At 50.9% G+C, this 19,753-nt stretch overlaps 1 protein-coding gene across 4 annotated transcripts in view; it reads right to left on the minus strand.

The window, feature by feature from the left end:
• The window catches only part of DPF2 (double PHD fingers 2), a 33,439-nt gene continuing 13,686 nt past the window's right edge, over window positions 1–19,753 (minus strand). For 3 of the 4 annotated variants that reach the window (XM_053277624.1, XM_053277626.1, XM_053277627.1), the window contains 8 exons: window positions 18,026–18,118; window positions 15,238–15,316; window positions 14,286–14,327; window positions 7,945–8,082; window positions 6,875–7,003; window positions 6,508–6,620; window positions 6,100–6,181; window positions 1–2,934 (listed from right to left, as the gene is read on the minus strand). In XM_053277624.1, coding sequence (XP_053133599.1) covers window positions 2,858–2,934; window positions 6,100–6,181; window positions 6,508–6,620; window positions 6,875–7,003; window positions 7,945–8,082; window positions 14,286–14,327; window positions 15,238–15,316; window positions 18,026–18,118 — 753 coding nt within the window. In that variant the 3' untranslated portion in view covers window positions 1–2,857. The remainder of the gene's footprint in view (window positions 2,935–6,099; window positions 6,182–6,507; window positions 6,621–6,874; window positions 7,004–7,944; window positions 8,083–14,285; window positions 14,328–15,237; window positions 15,317–18,025; window positions 18,119–19,753) is intronic. The other variant, XM_053277625.1, reaches the window with a different exon arrangement.

Consider the following 19,753-nt stretch of genomic DNA (forward strand, 5'->3'; position numbering starts at 1 on the left):
TTTCTGTGTAAAAAATGATATTTATTCACTAATGCTTCTTACAGTACCTTAAAAAAAAAAAGCCAGAATACACCATAGCTCCAACCACAATAAAAAGATGGTAAAGAAGGCAATGGGAGAAGCCCCAGAATAAGAACAACCCTAACTGATTAAACCTATAAGACAGAATTACCTGCAAATTAACGATTTGGGGAAAGGGAGAAATAAAGCCACCAACTCAAGTGTATACAGCCTGGCTGAGGTGAGGGATGGTGGGGTGTAGTGCAGATTGGGGGGGGGTGGACAGGTGCAAGGGGGGGCATGGTGAGGGGAGAGTAAGGTCAACCCCTCCCTTCCCCGGTCCCGAAAAGAAAGCCCCAAAGCACACCAATCGGCTTAAGAACCAGGGCGGCTGTCCTACTCTCACCGCCACCCCCCGCCGCAGAAATCAACGAAACTAACCTGAGCGTGGACCGCCCCACCCTGCCGCGGGCCGGGCTGCACGGACAACAAAAAGACAGGAGCTCAAACCAGCCATCAGGGGGGGGGGGCTTATGAGGAGAGCGAGTTTTAAGACACCGGCACGACCCCCTGAAGGACGGGAGGTTCGGACAGCGGAGGGACGCCTGGCCTCCTCTCGCCCGATGAGGCCGGCCGCCCACGCCGCCCCCGTCCCGGGGGGTTGTGGTTGCGGCCAAGGGAGATTCGGGGTCACCGGTGCACAAGAATGCTACCAACCCTGCGGACACTTTTCTCCACGCCCCCCCAAAAACTGGGCCAGGTTTTGGACCCTGAAGGGGTTGGAAGAATCCATCCTGTTGCCCCACAGACACCGCCAGAGGCCAAACTCCGTTCCGTTCACACCCCTTGCCTAGAGGAGTGAGACTGGAGAATGAAGAAGGCAAGATGCCGCCTCCTCCAGCAAGGCCCAGCCGACGGGCCCCGGGGCCTACCCGGGGGCTGGATTTGAACTCGCGACCCAGTGAGGCCACTAACCCTTCCCACTTCTTCAGTCCCCTGAGCTGTCTTGCACTATCTTCGGCAGGACGAGAGGCCACGGGTAGAGGAGGGGTTGACGGTTTTTTGAGAGAATGCAAGGAGCGGGGCTTTGGAGGTAGGTCTGAAGTTAATTTTTTTTTTTTTTAGAAAAAACAGGCACATCATTCTTATAGTATTACACAGAACCCAATTCTAGAGAGGGGGGCCCCCTCCCCCACAACTAGGGGGTGTGAGTGGGGCGAGGGGAGGGGGGGGAGGTCTGCCTTTAAAAACAGGGCTGGGATTTAAGGAGAGCTTTTAAAATGTCGCTTTAGAGGATCGATTCCTCGGAAGTAGGGGAAGGTGGGCGATGGAAAGAGGAGACCGCTTTCACCCCGGGAAAGGGAGATTCCGGAGAAAGGGGGTTCTAGCTGGGAAAGCCAGCAGCGCTGCTCCTGTTGGATACCCGTCTGAGCAACGGTTGAAAACTGTAACCAGTGGCCCCCACCCACTCCTCCCAGTCGTCGACAGGTGTCAAGTGAGGCTAAGACAAAAAGGACCCGCGACCAGCATGCCCCGAGAGACACGTGAAAGGTGGCGGCCTCGAGATAATCGGAGCACACATCTGCTGCTGAGTAGGAGGGAGGGAGGGAGGGACTTCCTGTTCTGGGAGGCACCCGAGGTCCTCCGCCCACCCTCTCCAAGCCACTTGCATTTTCCGGGAGAGGCCCTAAGGCCAGAGGGCGTTTTTGATGCCAACGAGCCACTTTTCAAAAGAAAAACCGCCACCCTAAAATGCTGGCAAGAGATCGGAGATGCCCCAGGGTTTGAAATAGACCAAAATCCGACACTCCACAGACCCCCATGCCGGGGGGCGAGGGGAGGCGAGGCAGAGTGAGCCTTGGCCTCCCTTTTCGGCTCGCCGGGGAGCAAACCCCGCGGCACTCATCCCTGGCAGGAATTCATCACCCTGGGGACGGGTGGAAACACAAATGGAAGCAATGGCACTTGAGCTGGAGCCGGTTCTTTGGGTCAGGAGCCAATCGCGGGCTGAACACAGGCGGGGCCTCGGGAGGGAAGCAGGAGTTTCGAGTCCACACCTGCCCGAGCCGAGGATTCCTTTTCTCCGCACAATGGGGTGGGCGCGGCTTAATCCGGGCGGCTCGAGACGAGCGGCAGATCCGCTTCCCACCCTGCTGGCAACGGAACCATCTTCTTGTGGGGGAGAAGGCAACGGGTTTGCAACTCTCTCCCCCTCTGTCTCCAGGCAACTGGGGTATGTCAGAATGCGATTTGGGGAGGGGTGGGGGTGGAGAAGATCCACACTCCGTTTTTGCTTTGCTGGCTCCACGGTGTAGAGAAAGCAGCCCGGCGGCTTCGGCTGCCGCCCGACACGGCACAGTGTCAGACCGATGAGACGGACACCGTTGCTTCTCCCAGACCCTCGCCCAGCTCAGCGAGAGAGGCTCTTTGCTTTTCTCTTGGAGAATTAAGGCTGTATATGTATGTGTATATATATATATATATATAGGACGGTCTCCGTTTGGTTCCCCGCAGTCAGTCACGGGGCAAGGGGGACCACTTCTTGGATTCGGCCGAGGTCTCAAGCCCAAAGCTCCCAAGGCGGGCCAGGGTCTCGAGAAAGAAGGAGCACGTCGTCCTGGTTTAGCAGCGGCGAGATGATGACGGCTCGGCCCCGGACAGCCGTGCCGAGGATGGCGGACAAGAACCAGCGGGCGGGTCTGAGCAGACTGGCGAAGGAGACAAACTGACCGAGAGCGGGAGGTGGCGGAAGAAAGACTAAACCGAGAACCTAAAGAGAGCCCCGCGATGCAGCAAGCAGGTGAAGGTCGCGCTTCCCGAACCCCCCCGTTTCCTCCTCGGCTGTCCCGGCACCAAATCAGGAGTTGTTCTGGTTTTGGTAGATCGAGGCCTTCTCCTTCAGCAAGTCTAGACACAGGTGGCAGCTCCAGCTTCCTGCAAGAGAGCAGAGGGAGAGGTCAACAAGGCCGGCAGAGGGAAGCACCCCCCCCTCACCTCCGCACAGCTGGAATGAATCTGGGACCTTCTGGCTGCAAAGCATGTAAGTCTTATCACTGAGCAACGGGCCCATCCCGAAGCGAAGAGTGCCTGCTGAGACTGGCTTGGCCCTAAGTAATTTTGATCGGGCGCAGACAGGCGCTTATTGGATTTGATTGATGGGCTCACGGCAGCTTAGCCTTTCTTCTTCTTCTTCTTCTAAATGTCCTGTCCCAAGAGCCTCAATCGAAGATTTTTAGATGTATTGATTGAAACAACAAATATTTATATACTGCGTTTCAACCAACGTTTCCAAAGCGGTTTATATAGGGAAACAACAAAGAAGATGGCTCCCTGTCCCCAAAGGGCTCACGATCTTAAAAAGGAAACACAAGATGGACACCACCAGCAAGAGCCACTGGAGGGACGTTGTGCAGGGGATGGAGAGGGCCAGTTGCTCTCCCCCTGCTAAATAAAGAGGATCGTCACATTTAAAAGGTGCCTCTTTGCCCAGTTAGCAGGGGTTAGGACAGGCTTCCCCAAACTGCGGCCCTCCAGATGTTGCTGAACTATAACTCCCAGCATCCCTAGACACAATTTTATGTGGCTGGGTATGCTGGGAGTTGTAGTTCAGCAACATCTGGAGGGCCGCAGTTTGAGGAAGCCTGGGTTAGGATGTAAACTTTTAATAATAAAGGCACTTGCGGTCGGTGCTACTATTGAGATAGCCTTGGTTCTCGTAGACACCCGTCAGCACACAGAGGGAGACTTTCAATGTTGAAAGGAGCGCACGGGAAAGTGAGTGAGAGAAAGCAAGAGCGCACAAACACACATACTTTCCCCATGCACTCTGTTCCACATACATACACATGAGACAAAGCAGTCTTTAAACAGCCCGAAATAATTTAGGGCTTGAAAGCGAAGAACCAGTAGGAAACAAACAGGCAACCAGACTGAACACATCAGAGTAATATGCTCCTATTGACCAGTCCCTATCAACACAGCGGGGAAGTAACTTGCCTAGTGAACAAGAGGTTGCCGGTTGGAATCCCCACTGGTGTTTCCCAGACTAAGGGAAACACCTATACCGGGCAGCAGCGATCTAGGAAGATGCTGAAAGGCATCATCTCACACTGCGCAGGAGATGGCAATGGTAAACCTGTATCCTACCAAAGACAACCACAGGGCTCTGTGGTCACCACGAGTCGACAGCGACTCGGCATAACGTTTATCAATACTCTGGTGGCTGCACTTTACATCTGCTGGCATTCCTGGACACTTTAAGCACTGTCCCATGGACAGCACACAGAGATTTGCATCATTGTGTACGTTATTATTATTGTTATTATTGTTATTATTATTTACACAGTCAGACAGGTGTTATTAACTGGTTTGTTTGATCCAGACATCGAGTCCTTCCCAAGGACCTTGGATGCCAGAATTTTATTGTCGATGTTGTTGCTGTTGTTATTATAGATATCGTCGCAGAATATAGGCTGTTCCCAGTAAAGTTGCCTTTTGTAATTGGCTGATGGTGATTTCTGTGACCCTGATGGTGTTGAGGTGCTCTTCAAGGTCTTTTGGAACTGCACCCAGGGCACCAATTACCTCTGGGATTATTTGGGTCTTCTTCTGCCACATCCTTTCAATTTCAATTGGTAGATCTTTGTATTTGGTGATTTTTTCTATTTCTTTGTCTTCTATTCTGCTATGCCCTGGTATTGCTGCTATTATTATTATTATTATTATTATTAGTTTTACATTTATATCCCGCTCTTCCTCCAAGGAGCCCAGAGTGGTGTACTACATACTTAAGTTTCTCTCTCACAACAACCCTGTAAAGTAGGCTAGGCTGAGAGAGAAGTGACTGGCCCAGAGTCACCCAGCAAGTCTCATGGCTGAATGGGGATTGGAACTCAGGTCTCCCCGGTCCTAGTCCAGCACTCTAACCACTACACCACGCTGGCTCTCTTCTCACTAAATAAGACGCCTCACACACTTCTACAAGTGTCCAAGGGGAAAGGAAGTGACACGGCCCCGAAATCACCTCTCTACACACATTGGTCTTGTCTGTACCACTAGGTTCATCCTGAAGCCTGCAGAAGGAGAAGTGGGTCTCTTCGGCATTCGATCTATGTAACTGTTTGATACGGAGTTTGGTCACTGGTCCTGACCGGGACTTGGGGTAGTCCCCCAAAGTCTCTCAGGCAGAGGAGGGTCTTTCCCAGCCCGAGATATTTTTTTAACCGGCCAGGAAGTAAATCTGGGGCCCTGTGTATGCAAACTAGGTTCTCGACCACTGCCCCATAGCTCCTGTTTTATAGCAGCCATGCAGGCAGCGGGTCACCTCGGGCAGAGTAGTTACCCTCCAGGCCAACGAGGCCTGGGTCACCGCCTGAACTATGGCCAGCAATTCCTTCGTTAAGCAATGTAACCATTAACAGGGGGTTTAAGAGCCCTCCTCCCACCTCTGGTTCGGGAAGCCTCCTCCCAAGTCAGCTGCGGCTCAGGAAATGAGTCAGCAAACGACACGCCAGAGGATGCCAGCCTGGGTTATATCACGCTATGAGCCGATCCGGGGTGCTCCCTTCCCCAATCAGCACCCTGAGCCTCATAGGGATGTAGGAAGCTGCCATATACTGAGTCAGACCCTTGGTCTATCTAGCTCAGTATTGTCTGCACAGACTGGCAGCAGCTTCTCCAAGGTTGCAGGCAGGAATCTCTCTCAGCCCGATCTTGGAGATGCTGCCAGGGAGGGAAGTTGGAACCGCAGATGCTCTTCCCAGAGCGGCCCCATTATCCCCTGAGGGGGAATCTCTTCCAGTGCTCACACTTCTAGTCTCCCATTCAGATGCAACCAGGGCAGCCCCTGCTTAGCTATGGGGACAAGTCATGCTTGCGACCACAAGGCCAGCTCTCCTCTCCTCGGTGACAGAAAAGAAAATATCCCAAGCCTGCTATTGTGCAGAACTTACTCGAAGGAGACTTCGTAGGAAGATGGAACAGAGAGGGAGAAAGAGGGACATCAACTGTGCTGAGTGATGGAACACACGCCCCCCCCCAAAAAAGTCACAGGGAGTCAGGAAGGTGGGAGGGCAGACAGGTGAAGGGAGCAGGACCTACCTTCCGGGGGCTCCGACATGGGCGGGGTGAGGCAGTACATGTGATAGCCACGGTCACAATCGTCACAGAAGAGCAGCTGGTCCTAAGCGGGAGGAAAGGGAGGAGAGATGGAGATGGCAGGTTACTCCGCCTCCTGTCAAAACGGGACATCCTGAAGAGTTTAGCTCCTCCCTTCGATTCGTGGTTCCACCGTTACAGCTGAACAGACAACTCGAAAAAGCACACAGGGGCCGACAGACAGACGGCGTGCAGTGGTGAAGGGGCAGTCCGACACCCTCTCCTTCCCCCCGGAAACATGTCCCCTGGGACTGCACAGTCCTTGGAGACGTTTCCGGGCGGCATTCCTGGCGAGGGGGTCTCCTCCTTCAAAATGGGAATGACACGAATGGCGGCGGCGGCGGTACTCACATCGTTTTCAGAGGTCCCACAGATGTTACAGCATTTGCATTCAATACACTGCCAACGGTAGGTCTTCACGGCCGCCATCATGACGGGGGTGAACTGCAGACAAGATGGGTGACCTGGTGGGGAGAAGCAAAGTGGGTGTTTATGCAGGCTCAAAGAGGATTTGGACGCCTGAGGTCTGGGCGTGCTGCGTCCGGTGACTTTCTTATCCCACAAGCAGGGCTGACGCCAAACCAGCAGGGATCTTAGGCTGCAGGACAAGTAAGTTGGGAAGTTGTCCCCAGAACAGCCAGCCAAGGGAAATCGAGGAGCGGGAGGGTGAGCAAAGCACGTTCTATAGGCAGTGAGTTCGGCAGCAAGCAGGACGGACCTGATCGCCCGCAGTCAGAGCAGGACACCAGTTCCTCAGGCTGCCCGGTCTTCTTGTTGATCTTGGAGTCTCCCAAGCAGAAGTCGCAGTAATTGTTCGGTAAGGCCAAGCCATCGGGGCCTTTCTTGGCTGTTGGGAAAGAAGTTGGTTACTCCGGGCAAGGGAGTTAATAACCCTGGCCCCTTGCAAGGATCTAGACCTGATCTCAGTCAGGTCTAGATCAACGACCCCTCTAATAGGGATTCCCAGACGTTGTGGACTACAACTCCCAGAATCCCCAGCTGCAACGGCCTTTGCTTGGGGATTCTGGGAGTTGCAGTCAACAACATCTGGGAATCCCGGTTAGAGGGAACAGTGGTCTAGATCGATACGCAGTTTTCTCTGCTGTTTAAAACAATGTTTTCAAACCCATTTCTTAAATCTTGTGAGAAGCCCATCTTACAAAACACGTTTGAAAAGGAATGTGTAAAAGTAAATATCAGTAACACGTGGCGAACATTTCCAACGTTCCCCCTCGCCCACTCCTCCCGCAAAAGGCAGGTTTATCCTTTTCAAGCTGTGCCCCTCCAATTCCAAAGACTCGGGAAATGAGGAGGCTACAACGCGAAGGCTTGCAGAGGCCATGTTGAGCAGCATTACTTCTCCCCTGGCTTCACTCCTAAAACATGAGGCACTAGAAAGCTAACACCTGCTTAGAAGAGGCGCCCTTTATAGGAAGTGCCCCGTGTTCCAATCCTCGTTCAGCCATGAAACTCACTGGGTGACTCTGGGCCAACCACTTCTCTCTCAGCCTAACCTCCCTCGCAGGGTTGTTGCGAAGATACAGATAACCATGTAAACCAGCTCTGGGCTCTTTGGAGAAGGAGCGGGATATAAATGTAGCAAATAAACCCACAGAAACGTTGCACACGAATAGCACTCTGCACACGCTCAAAGGCCTTCTTTTGTATCCTTCATTTTCTCCCAGGGCTGAGCGCCGAAAACAATTAAAGGGACTCGGCTCTGGCTCTGTTGAAGCCGAGATGAGAGATTTCTCTTATCGCCTCCCCGGGAAGAGGGAAGCAGCTTACACTTTTGCTCCTCGGATCTCTGCGAGACAGGGGTGGGAGGCTGCGAATCCTCCTTGTCCTCGCCTTCTTCCTCGGCCAGGTGGGAATGGGCGTAGTGGTAGCTCAGTCCCGGACGGTTCTTGTAACGCTTCCCGCAGACTGAACAGGGGAGAATGGAAAGAGAAGAGACAGAGAAACGGCCTGAGCATTCCCAGCAGCCTCCTCCTCAAAAACAACCAACCAAACAAACAAACCCCTCCCACAAACCCACACCTCAACCATGGTCCACCCACCTCATCTTGCTGGTGGGCCAACCAAATTACAAAAAGAGAATTCGCCAACTTGATGGATTCCTTTTGGGGGGTTGGGGGGTAGTTGGCACCCATGGGGCCCTACCACCCAACCCACTTTGGTGCCCGCTCGTCCTTAAAAATTGGGCAGGCGCCCACACCTGCAAAGACCCAAAACGAGGGCAGCAAAAAGTAGGTTCTGTTCCAAGGCTCTAGAATCTGATCTCTATAATATAATTATTATTATTATTATTTTACACAGTCGGACAGGTGTTATTGACTGGTTTGTTTTATCCAGACATCATCATCATCATCATCATTATTTCGATTTCTATACCGCCCTTCCAAAAATCGCTCAGGGCGATTTACACAGAGAAATAACAAACAAATAAGATGGCTCCCTGTCCCCAAAGGGCTCACATTCTAAAAAGAAACATAAGACACACACCAGCAACAGTCCCTGGAATTACTGTGCTGGGGGTGGAGAGGGCCAGTTGCTCTCCCCTTGCTAAATAAAGAGAATCACCACGTTAAAAAGTGCCTCTTTGCCCAGTTAGCAGGGGTCCCTGCTGGGATGCTCTTCACTTCTGCCCATCATCAACAACACGGCCTGCCGCTTTCCAAGGGCCTAACACAGCTCTTGGCCCTTTCGAGTGTCTGGAACCGCACGCCGGGTTCTGCAACGGAAGCGACTATATGCATACCTAGTTGGGTTTGTGCCTCAGGGATAGGGGCTGTGGCCAAGGAGATGGCTTTTCTTGACTAAGAACATAGGAAGCTGCCATGTACCGAGTCCAACCCTTGGTCCATCGAACTCAGGATTGTCTACCCAGACTGGCAGCGGCTTCTCCAAGGCTGCAGGCAGGAGTCCCTCTCAGCCTGGTCTTGGAGATGCTAAGGAGGGAACGTGGAACCTCCGGCACGCAAGCAGGCAGGTGCTCCTCCCAGAGCGGCCCAATCCACAGAGGCAAGGGGAGTGTGGTCAAGTCTCAAAGGCTGACCAGGGCTTCCAGGCATCAGAAGCCCGGGTAGGTGGCCAGGCACCGCAATTCACTCTCCACCCCAGATTGCCCCTTGACCAGATCGACCAATCCCCATACAAAACTCTTGCCAAGAGAGGGAGAGGAGATTCTCGTCTTGTGGTAGCAAGCATGACTTGTCCCCGTAGCTAAGCAGGGTCTGCCCTGGTTGCATATGAATGGGAGACTTGATGTGTGAGCACTGCAAGAGAGATTCCCCTCAGGGGATGGAGCCGCTCTGGGAAGAGCATCTAGGTTGCAAGTTCCCTCCCTGGCAGCATCTCCAAGAGACGGCTGAGAGAGACTCCTGCCTGCAACCTTGGAGAAGCTGCTACCAGTCTGTGAAGACAATACTGATCAATATAGACCAATGGTCTGACTCAGTATATGGCAGTTTCCTATGTAAGGCACTGGGAACTCATCGGGGTAGGGGGAGGAGAGAAGCCAACGGCAGGCTCAGAATCTGGCAAGCAGGCTGTATTCAGCGTGAACACAAGAGAAGCCCTGTTGGATCAGGCCCATCTAGTCCAGCATCCTGTTCTGCATAGTGACCCACCAGATGCCCCTGAGAAGCCCACAGGCAAGAGCGGAGAGCATGCCCTCTCTCCTGCTGTCGCTCCCCTGCAACTGGGATTGAGAGACACTGCTGGAAAAAAATGGCTGGGGGGGGGGAGATATATATATACACACACACACACACACACACACACACACACACACACTCCCCGGTTCCCCACCCTTAAAGCATGGGACCAGCTGCGGGGGGAAGAAAAGGAGCCAAATCCTTTCTAAAGCCCACTTAAGTCCCACAAGCCTTTCTGCATGGCAGCTAGAGAGCTCCTTTGCCACGACTCTCTTAAGGCCTGTGTAAACACAGCTGATTAAATAGGGGCCTGTCAGGTTGGCAGGTTCCCTCCGGTGTTCCTACTCTGCTTCCGAGGAGGTTCAGCTGGACGCAGGAAAAAGCTCACTTCGGCGCCGCCACTGGGAGGAAAGAGACGCCACCTCTCCTGGAGGCACAGAAACTTTCTTGTCCATGGAACCGCTCCGGGCAGTTCGGTTCCAGTTTGAACGGAACTCGAACCAAAACGCGAACCGGGTTGGCTTGGTTCTGCATGGTACGGGGTTGGAATACGGTTGGGGGCAGTGTTCCCTCTAACAGAAAACCCCAGATGTTGTTGACTACAATTCCCAGCATCCTCAGCCAAAGCCCACGGCAGCTAGGGATTCTGGGAGCTGTATTTATTTTTATTATTATTTTTTACATTTTATATCCCACTCTTCCTCCAAGGAGCCCAGAGCTTAAGTACCGTATTTTATGGACTATAAGACTCACTTTTTTCCTCAAAAAATATCCGCCAAAATTCAGGTGTGTCTTATATGTTTTAACAGTTTAATATGTTAAAACTCTGAAAAACCGGATTAAAATTAAGGTGCGTCTTATAGTCCGTAGCGTCTTATAGTCCGTAAAATACGGTACTACATACTTAGTTTTCTCCTCACAACAATCCTGTGACGTAGGCTAGGCTGAAAGAGAAGTGACTGGCCCAGAGTCACCCAGCCAGTCTCATGGCTGAATGGGGATTTGAACTCAGGTCTCCCCAGTCCTAGTCCAGCACTCTAGCCACTACACCACGCTGGCTCCCTTCAACATCTGGTAGTCAACATCTGGGATTCTCTCTTACAAGGAACACTGGTGGGGGGGGAGTGGAAGGTCACCTTATGCGCCGCTTGACAAAATTACAAGACTTTGTGACGGGCGGGATGTAGGAAGGCTGAATGGGCTCATTTTTCACCCCTTTACATTCTCAGCATAGAAAAAAGCCTGCCTGGGAGTGATAAACAATTGATTAAATAACTCTTCCTTCTGAATATCCTAACCTCAGTTAAATTCCTAGGCACCATTGTTCCCTGGCGTCTGGGATTTGTCAAGCCCTGACATAGTAATCATTTTTTACTATTACGGATCAAGGGTGCTGCTGCTGACCTCTCAGTTTAGGCTGCCCAAAGGAGCAAGTGGTAAGCAAAGAATTCCAAGGAAACTGAAGACTTGGGACTTAGCCTATCATTTACAGAACTAGTAAAATCCCGTTTGGACCCTGGGGCTGGGTTAATATGTAACCCCGGCTGCTCTGAGAAGAAAAGGACTTCGATCAGCTGCCTCCCCTCTCTGTCCTCACCCCAAGGGGAGTGCCTTCTATCCATTGGGGTGGGGAGGGAGCACATCAATATGTTTTATTTGCAGCACCTTCTGTCTGGGCATGATGGTTTCATTCCCCTCAAGGTGTCTCAATCTTGCTTTCTCGCTTGTAAAATACAGAGAGGGGCTTACTCTGATGTAGGTTCTTATTGTCTGCCGCAAACGGTACGAGGACTGTCTATCTGGTCATAGGAACATAAGAAGCTGCCATATACTGAGTCAGACCCTTGGTCCAGCTAGCTCAGGCTTGTCTACCCAGACTGGCAGCGGCTTCTCCAGGGTTGCAGGCAGGAGTCTCTCTCAGCCCGATCTTGGAGATGCCGCCAGGGAGGGAACTTGGAACCTCAATTCTCTTCCCAGAGCAGCTCCATCCCCTAAGTGGGAGAATCTCTTCCAGTGCTCACACATCAAGTCTCCCATTCATAAGCAACCAGGGCAGACCCTGCTTAGCTAAGGGGACAAGTCCTGCTTGCGACCTCTGCTCTCGACCGGTCCGGCCTCCGCTGGATCTGTCCGTCCGGTCTGCACCACTTTGTTCCGGCCTTGGTCAACTAAACTTCCCACCTCTGCTTTTTAAATCCGTCCTCCTCCTTTTAGTTTTAGCCTAAGTCTCACTGACACGTATAGTCGCCCCTCGTGCGGGTTGCGCTGGCAAATCCACAGCTGGAGAACAATCGGAATAAATGGGAATGAGGGGGAACCACAGTCCACAAAGCACCTCAGAAGCCGGGGTGGGGGGGAGATCTGAAGTCACTTAGGGTGCTGTGCTGCAAACCGAGACCAGAGAAGGCAAGAGGGCCAAGCAGGGAGTTGCCCCATGGACCCAGTGGTAAGGCCGGGCTCGACCATACGTGCCCGCTCCCATGCAGAGAGGGATGACTGTATATACCAGGCCCCCGAGCTGTTTTTTGAAGTCCCATAATCCACAGTCACAGTGGCCAGTAGCCAAGGATTATGGGAACTGTAGGCCAGCATCTTCAGGAGGGCCGAAGTTGAGCAGCCCTGGTCTATAAATCTCTGGTTTATTTTTAAATCGTTAAATTGTTGTAAGTTGTTGTAAATTGTTTGTATATGTTTGTATATGTTTTTCACTGGTTTTATGCTAGCGGAAACCGCCCAGAGACAAAAGTTTGGGGCGGTGTACAAATCTGATAGATAAATAAACAAACAGATAAAATAAAATAAAATAGTACCAGCAGAGGCACCACTGATCTGTGTCTCTGTTTTCAAAAGAGGCGGAAATGTTAATGATAATTGGGAGGCGGGCACTCACACAATCTGGATGGACACAATTTCAGCACACGTGGCGGGGGGGGGGGGGGGGCGCCTGCAGATATGTCGGTTCCATAAAAATCGGAAGGAAAAAACCGTAGAGGGTAAAAAAAAGCCCCCTTCCAACCGCCCCAATGTAGCGGAGTGTTCAGAGCCTCAGAGGGGACTTTTGACAACCAGGTGAGTGGAGCTGGTCGAATTCAGGGGCAGGGACGGGGGAGGAGGGCGTGGACAAGATGGACGGGGAATTTCTCAGCTTGAAAAAGACACCCTCAAGGTGGTCACAATCCCTTCTGCTTCTGCGGGGCGGGGGGGGGAGGTGTCAAAACTTTAGTTATGCTCAAGAACAGGTTCACAAGGCGCACATGCACACCAAGCAAATACAGGAGCACCTCAATATATATGGATTCTATATCCATGGTTTCGCGTATTCGCGGGTGTCTAATTGACAACCAATTTCAATATCCATGGATACGAAAGGCTTAAAACCCACATAATCCAGTTCCTAGAGGTTGCTTGCGGCCGCCATTTTGTCCATGGTAACCATTCTGTGGCTCATTTTGGCCACACACACAAAAAATGGAAACATCTACGATTTGCGGGACCTTTTTCGTTCTTTGTGGGGGGCATTATTGGATGCCAGGAGACCCCGGAACACGGCAGGACACTTTATTGGGCCCACGTTGGTGTTTGGGGGGCTGTTTTTTTTCCAAGTCTGGGAACCTAAGCCCCGCGTTCCCATAGACTCAATCACTCGTTAACCGCGGTAATCTGTGGGCACGGAACCCCCACGGTTAACGAGGTCCACCTGTACTGAAACATTTTGTTGTGAGTCTGCACTTGTCTAATTTGCTGCAGGCCAGTTTGGGAGACAATTCCTTGTCTGGAATGAGGGATGGAAATTAACACCACCCAAAAACATCTGGATGCAAGTCCTCGATTCTTGGGCACGTCTGGTCATTTTGCAGCAGCTCTTCCCAAAGCCCAGCCACAGAAGCTGTTCCCTCAAATACTGGAACATTCAATCTCCCCCGCTTCCTCCGAGGCATTTCTGAAACACTCTGGCCTGGAGCCGGTTCGGATTAGGGATGTGCACAAACCGGTTCGGAAGTCCTTTTCTGGACCTCCGAATCGGTCCGGTGCGGATGGGGTTTACCTTTAAGGAGCAAGGAGGGTGCTCTTACCCACCCACCCACGCCACGTTTCCCCGCCGGCGCTGTTTCCAAAACAGCTTAGTCCGCGCTTTAGACAGCGCTGGTGGGGGAAACACGGCGGGTGTGTGTGTGTTTAAGAGCAACCTCCCTGCTCCTTAAAGGTAACCCCCACCCGGCTGCTGACCCAGCCCAGTGCTGGTTCGTGTACATCCCCAGTTCCGATGGGCCCTTTTGAGACCCCCAAACACCACACACATAACACACACCCCAAACCCTGCCCCACCCTATCCCGTAAGAGGGAGGGATTTTTGGAGCCCTGCATCACGAGACCCAGTTTAAAAACAAACAAGAGTTTTTAAAACTAACATTTCAGAAGAACAAAGTCAGGAGGAAATAAAATAGCAGAGAGAGAGAGAGAATGGACTACCTCGGTCAGGAGGTTTCAAGGTATGCTTGTGTTTGTAACTATCTGAAATACAGAAAGAGAATAATGAGAGAAAGGTGAAAATACTCTACAGGTCACACACGGCGCATGCACACAGTCAGCTATATAGAGCGATTAAAAAGGAGAAAAGAAACATGCTACTTTGTGTTATTTTAAATTAAAAGCGGGGGGGGGGTAGTGTAAAATTCTCACAGGACAGTAAAAGAGGGAGAGAAAGAAAAGTAATTTCAAAAACTCATTCTTTGCAGTTTCGAAAAGTCTTGCCAATTCTCCCCCGCCCTTGACATTACCAGCCAGGTTTGCATGGGCATTAATTTCCAAATTGGTACGCAGGAAAGTCAGGGAAGATGGCGCTGGAGAAGGCAGCGAGCTGGATCATGGAACCCCCCAGGTAACCAGGCAAAGATGCAGCCACTGCTGGGTGGCTTCTATGCCTGCCAGGGGGTGGGGGAGACCTGTTGGGGGGGGGCACCTGTTCCATATCAATGCCGCGTTTCCTGGTGTCTCCAGTTAAAGGGCTTCAGGTGGGAGAACTGAACAAGATCCGGAGTTGGCAGGCCTGGGCCAGTCTGTTACCTTGGTCCCCGGGGAGACGAGAAAAGCTCTCCCACTGGCTTTTGTGCTTCCACAGAACTCTTCAGCCGGAAGAATAAAGAACTCTGTGAAACCGAAAAGCGGCTCGGTATCTTGCGAGCCATTCAGTGCATCCTGGGGAAGTTCCGGTCACCGGCTCTGGCCCAGGCCTCCCAAAGGAGTGTGTCATCCTCAAGAGGAACGCCAAGGAAAAGCAAGGGTCCAAGAACAGGCAGGAAGCCCACCTAGCTCTTTGGTGCTTCTCTGCAAGAGACCTGCCCGCCCCGCCCCACCCCCTCCTGTCTGGCAAAAGCAAATGTGTCCTGCTCAATTCCAGAGCAAGGCTCGCCTTCCGACTTACTGTCACAGGCATACGGTTTGTCTCGGTCTTCCAAAATGGCTGCATCCAGTTTCTTCCGGGCACTTCCGACTCCTTTGCCCTAGGAACCCAGAAAGCAAGAAGGTCAGGAAATTGCAGTTACGGAAACGCTATCACTTCCCGATTGGGACCCCGGGCGGATCACAGAATATGGAGCTGGCAAAAGCAGCAGGGCTGATCCTCCAATTTTGCACAATGGAACACACCACGGAGGCCCAAGCTGGACTGGGGAAAGTGTCATCGGACCTGGGACTCAGGCCTGGCCCAGCAGGTCTCTATCTATCTATCTATCTATCTATCTATCAAACTTCTATACCGCCCAGCAGGTCTTTATTTATTTATTTTATTATTATTTATTATTATTATTATTAATTCGATTTCTATACCGCCCTTCCAAAAATGGCTCAGGGCGGTTTACAAAGAGAGATAACAAATAAATAAGATGGCCCCCTGTCCCCAAAGGGCTCACATTCTTAAAAGAAACATAAGACACACACCAGCAACAGTCACTGGAGGTCCTGTGCTGGGGGTGGATAGGGCCAGTTACTCTCCCCCTGCTAAATAAAGAGAATCACCACGGTAAAAGGTGCCTCTTTGCCCAGTTAGCAGGGGTCTTTATTTATTAAACTTCTATACCTTCTATAAATTTATTTATTAAACTTCTATACCTTCTATAAATTTATTTATTAAACTTCTATACCACCCAGCAGGTCTCTATCTATCTATCTATTTATTTATTAAACTTCTATACTGCCCAAACTTTCATCTCTGGGTGGTTAACATAAAAACAACTAAAAACACATATAAAAAAATAAAACAATGCAACCATTTAAAAAAAACAGCCATAAAATTTAAAAACAGACCATTTTTAAAAGCTGGGAAAGCTTGGGTGAGAAGGTGGGTTTTTCAGGTGTCACTTCCTTTCCCCTTGGACACTCTTGTAGAAGTGTGTGAAGCCTCTTATCTGGCAACGGACAGGATGATGTGAATCTCTGTGCGCTGTCCACGGAACTGTGCTTAAAGTGGCCAGAAATGCCAGCAGATGTAGAGTGCAGTCACTAGAGGCTTGATAAAAGTTGTGCCGAGTCGGTGTCGACTCGTGGCGACCAGACAGCCCGGTGGTTGTCTTTGGTAGAATACAGGAGGGGTTGACCACTGCCTCCTCCCGCACAATATGAGATGATGCCTTTCAGCATCTTCCTGTATTGCTGCTGCCCGATAGAGGTGTTTCCCTTAGTCTGGGAAACATCCCAGCAGGGATCTGAACCAGCAATCTCTGGCTTGCTAATCGAGTCATTTCCCCGCTGCGCCATTAGGTGGTTTGTGTTATGTATATATACTGTAACCTTATTATAATAAGGGGGGGGGGGGCGACATTAGCAAGGATTACTTTTACTATTTAAAGCCAGATCATGTCTAAGGCAAAGGCTTTTAGACATAGACTGCCAAGATAATTTGGCCTCTGCCAGGAAATGTTTTCTCTTTAAAGTTGTCCTACTCTTTCCTCTTCCTCATTCCCAGCACCTTATCTATCTAATGTGACAGGGATCGGTCTTAAGAGAGCTTTTTCACTCGCAAAATATAATTTATTACCACCTGCACTGCTGACAGGCCGCATGGCTGGAATTCCTACTGTAGAATGTAGGAATGTGTGTCGGGGGGAAGCAGAAGAATTGATTCTATAATGGGTTACGGGATGCTTTTATTCTGGTTTATCCTGGGAAGTCTTTGGGGTTCTGTGTCAGGTTTTTATTAGCCGGCACCAACCCCCACATTACAAGAAAAGCCGCCAGCTTTTTCGTTTCTGCCATCAAGGTAGGTGGCAAGCCGGTACAGAATCCCGTACAGAATTATTCTGAGTCAATACTCAGTGTTTCTGACTGTCCTGTGGTTTTGATATGTTGTTTTAACAACCCAGGTTTTTTAAAATCAAAACTTTTTTTGCTATGGCTACCGCTAGACAAGCTGATTTGTTGAATTAGATACTTGCTTTTTAATATATTTTCACCACTGGAATAAGACAAAAGGGTAATTTCAGAAAATGTAAGATAGTCCACTACTGCCCCACAGTGGTGTTTACTTGAAATGACACCACAGACGACACAGATGGAGGAGAGCTAGTCTAGTGGTAGCAAGCATGACTTGTCCCCTTAGCTAAGCACGGTCCACCCTGGTTGCATATGAATGGGAGACCAGAAGTGTGAGCACTGCAAGAGATTCCCCTTAGGGGATGGAGCCGCTCTGGGAAGAGCATCTAGGTTCCAAGTTCCCTCTCTGGCAGCATCTCCAAGATAGGGCTGGGAGAGAGATTTCTGCCTGCAACCTTGGAGAAGCTGCTGCCAATCTGTGAAGACAATACTGAGCTAGATAGACCAATGATCTGACTCAGTATATGGCAGTTCCCTATGTTCCTACGAGGCTGTTCTCAGGAGCAGGGCGGCAAACCTGCCATACACTGCAAACTCGCACTTTAAACCGCCCAGAGACGGAAGTTTTGGGTGGTATAAAAATACATTAAATAAATAAATCTCTAGGGGCCAGAACAACAAAGCTAAGCTGCAGTCTTCATGCTGGCAAATTCGGTTTTGAAAAGAAGCCCCTGCAAGATAGTCCAAATGTACAGGTGTATTCATGTACCAGCATGGTAAGAGCACTGCCCTAGAGTCCAAATGCTGCCCCCTATTGCGGGTTCGGCAGCCCTACGGAGGCCCGGAGTGCTCAATCCAGAGGCCCAGCAATAACCCCTGAAGCCCCCTTTTGCCAGCTGTACCTTCGCCTTGCCTTTGCCTCGGCGCTTCGGGGTATCTTCTTCATAATCCTCATCGTCCAGGTCATCCAAGAAGTCGTCCGGTTCAAGGATCCTCTAGAACAGAGAAGACAGACTGCTGCGGTGAAAACAGGCCGATACGGGAGAACGAAACGAAAGGAGGTTTTCGCGTTGGGCCCCCCGACAGCAAGTTGACACTGACAACAGCTGAGGAGTGCCGAGGAGTTCGAACTGCTCGGCTGAAGCGGAAGTCATGCCCTAGTGCCACACTTAATGAATTTATAAATTAGTCCCCAAGGTCGCTCATACAACCAGGTCTACCCAGAGGAGTGCAACCCTAACCCCGGCAGAACCACCGGGATGGGTCCCAATCCTGCTGCTCCTCTGCCAGGTAGCCCAGGTTTTTGACCTGGGCTAAAAACAAGGAGGGCAGGTGTGCACCCACCTACCTCACGGCCTGGTCATGTGGGCCACCGGGCTGACGGCAGCCATTAAAATGATAGAGGCCTGGGGAAGGAGTGCCCCGGCCTCAAGGATTCCCATAATGCGCTGCGCTTTTGCACAGTGCATTGTGGGATATCTGGAGACCAGGCTTTGTCCCCCCAGCCTCCAGATGGCCACACCGCTTGCTCCAGCATGTGGGTATGCAAGCAGCACAGCTTGAGAGGAACCGGCGGTCACGTGGGGGAAGGTAGGGATGATCCTGCCTGCCCCCCGCCCTCCCCAGCCCCACATGAAGCGATCGCGTGAACAACCTTACTGAGTGGCAGACCCTCACATTTCAAGCACTGAATATCTACAGGGGCTCATTAACTGTTAATTTTTTAAAAAAACTTTTTAATTCGATTTGTATTTTCCCCCACTCCAATTTAATTTCCGTGTGCAGTTTTATATTGTTCTGTCTTGTAAGACACCTTGAGATTTATGTTAATGCAAGGCGGTATAAAAACGTAACAATAAATTAAAAAATAAATAAAAATAAACGGTCTTTGCAGCTCTCCTTCACCATGTCGGATAGAGCTGCTCAACTTCAGCCCTCTTGCAGATGTTGGCCTATGACTCCCATCACCCCTGGCTATTGGCCACTGTGGCCGGGGATGATGGGAGTTGTAGTCCAAAACCAGCTGGGGGCCCAAAGTTGAGCAGGCCCAATGTAGGAGCTCAGCCAATACCGCATAATGAACAAAGCGTTGGCAAGACCTCATGGGTTCAAAGCCCCAAACAACAAATATTTATATACCACTTTTCAACAAAAGTGTCCAAAGCAGTTTACATAGAGCAATAATAAATAAATCAGATGGCTCCCTGTCCCCAAAGGGCTCACAATCTAAAAGGAAACATCAGATAGACACCAGCAACGGCCACTGGAGGTACTGTGCTAGGGGGGTGGAGAGGGCCAGTTACTCTCCCCCTGCTAAATAAAGAGAATCACCCCTTTTTAAAGGTGCCTCTTTGCCCCAGTTAGCAGGGACAACTGCTAACCCTACATACCGCTAACCCACTTACAGGCCTGACCTGAAAAGGCAGTAGGATGCATTATACCCTCAGAATTACAAGAGCAATGAATGCACCACTGAGAAACCTTCAAGGCCAAGTTGAAGACAGATCATCCTGGAGAGAATCTATCGATGTGGTCGCTAAGAGTCGACAATGACTTGATGGCACTTAATCCATCAAATTAAGCCACAATCCACCCTGAAGCAAGCAAGCTTTGTCCACATGGAAGTTTAG

This window comes from Hemicordylus capensis, chromosome 14 (genome assembly GCF_027244095.1).
Source record: "Hemicordylus capensis ecotype Gifberg chromosome 14, rHemCap1.1.pri, whole genome shotgun sequence".
NCBI lineage: Eukaryota > Metazoa > Chordata > Lepidosauria > Squamata > Cordylidae > Hemicordylus > Hemicordylus capensis.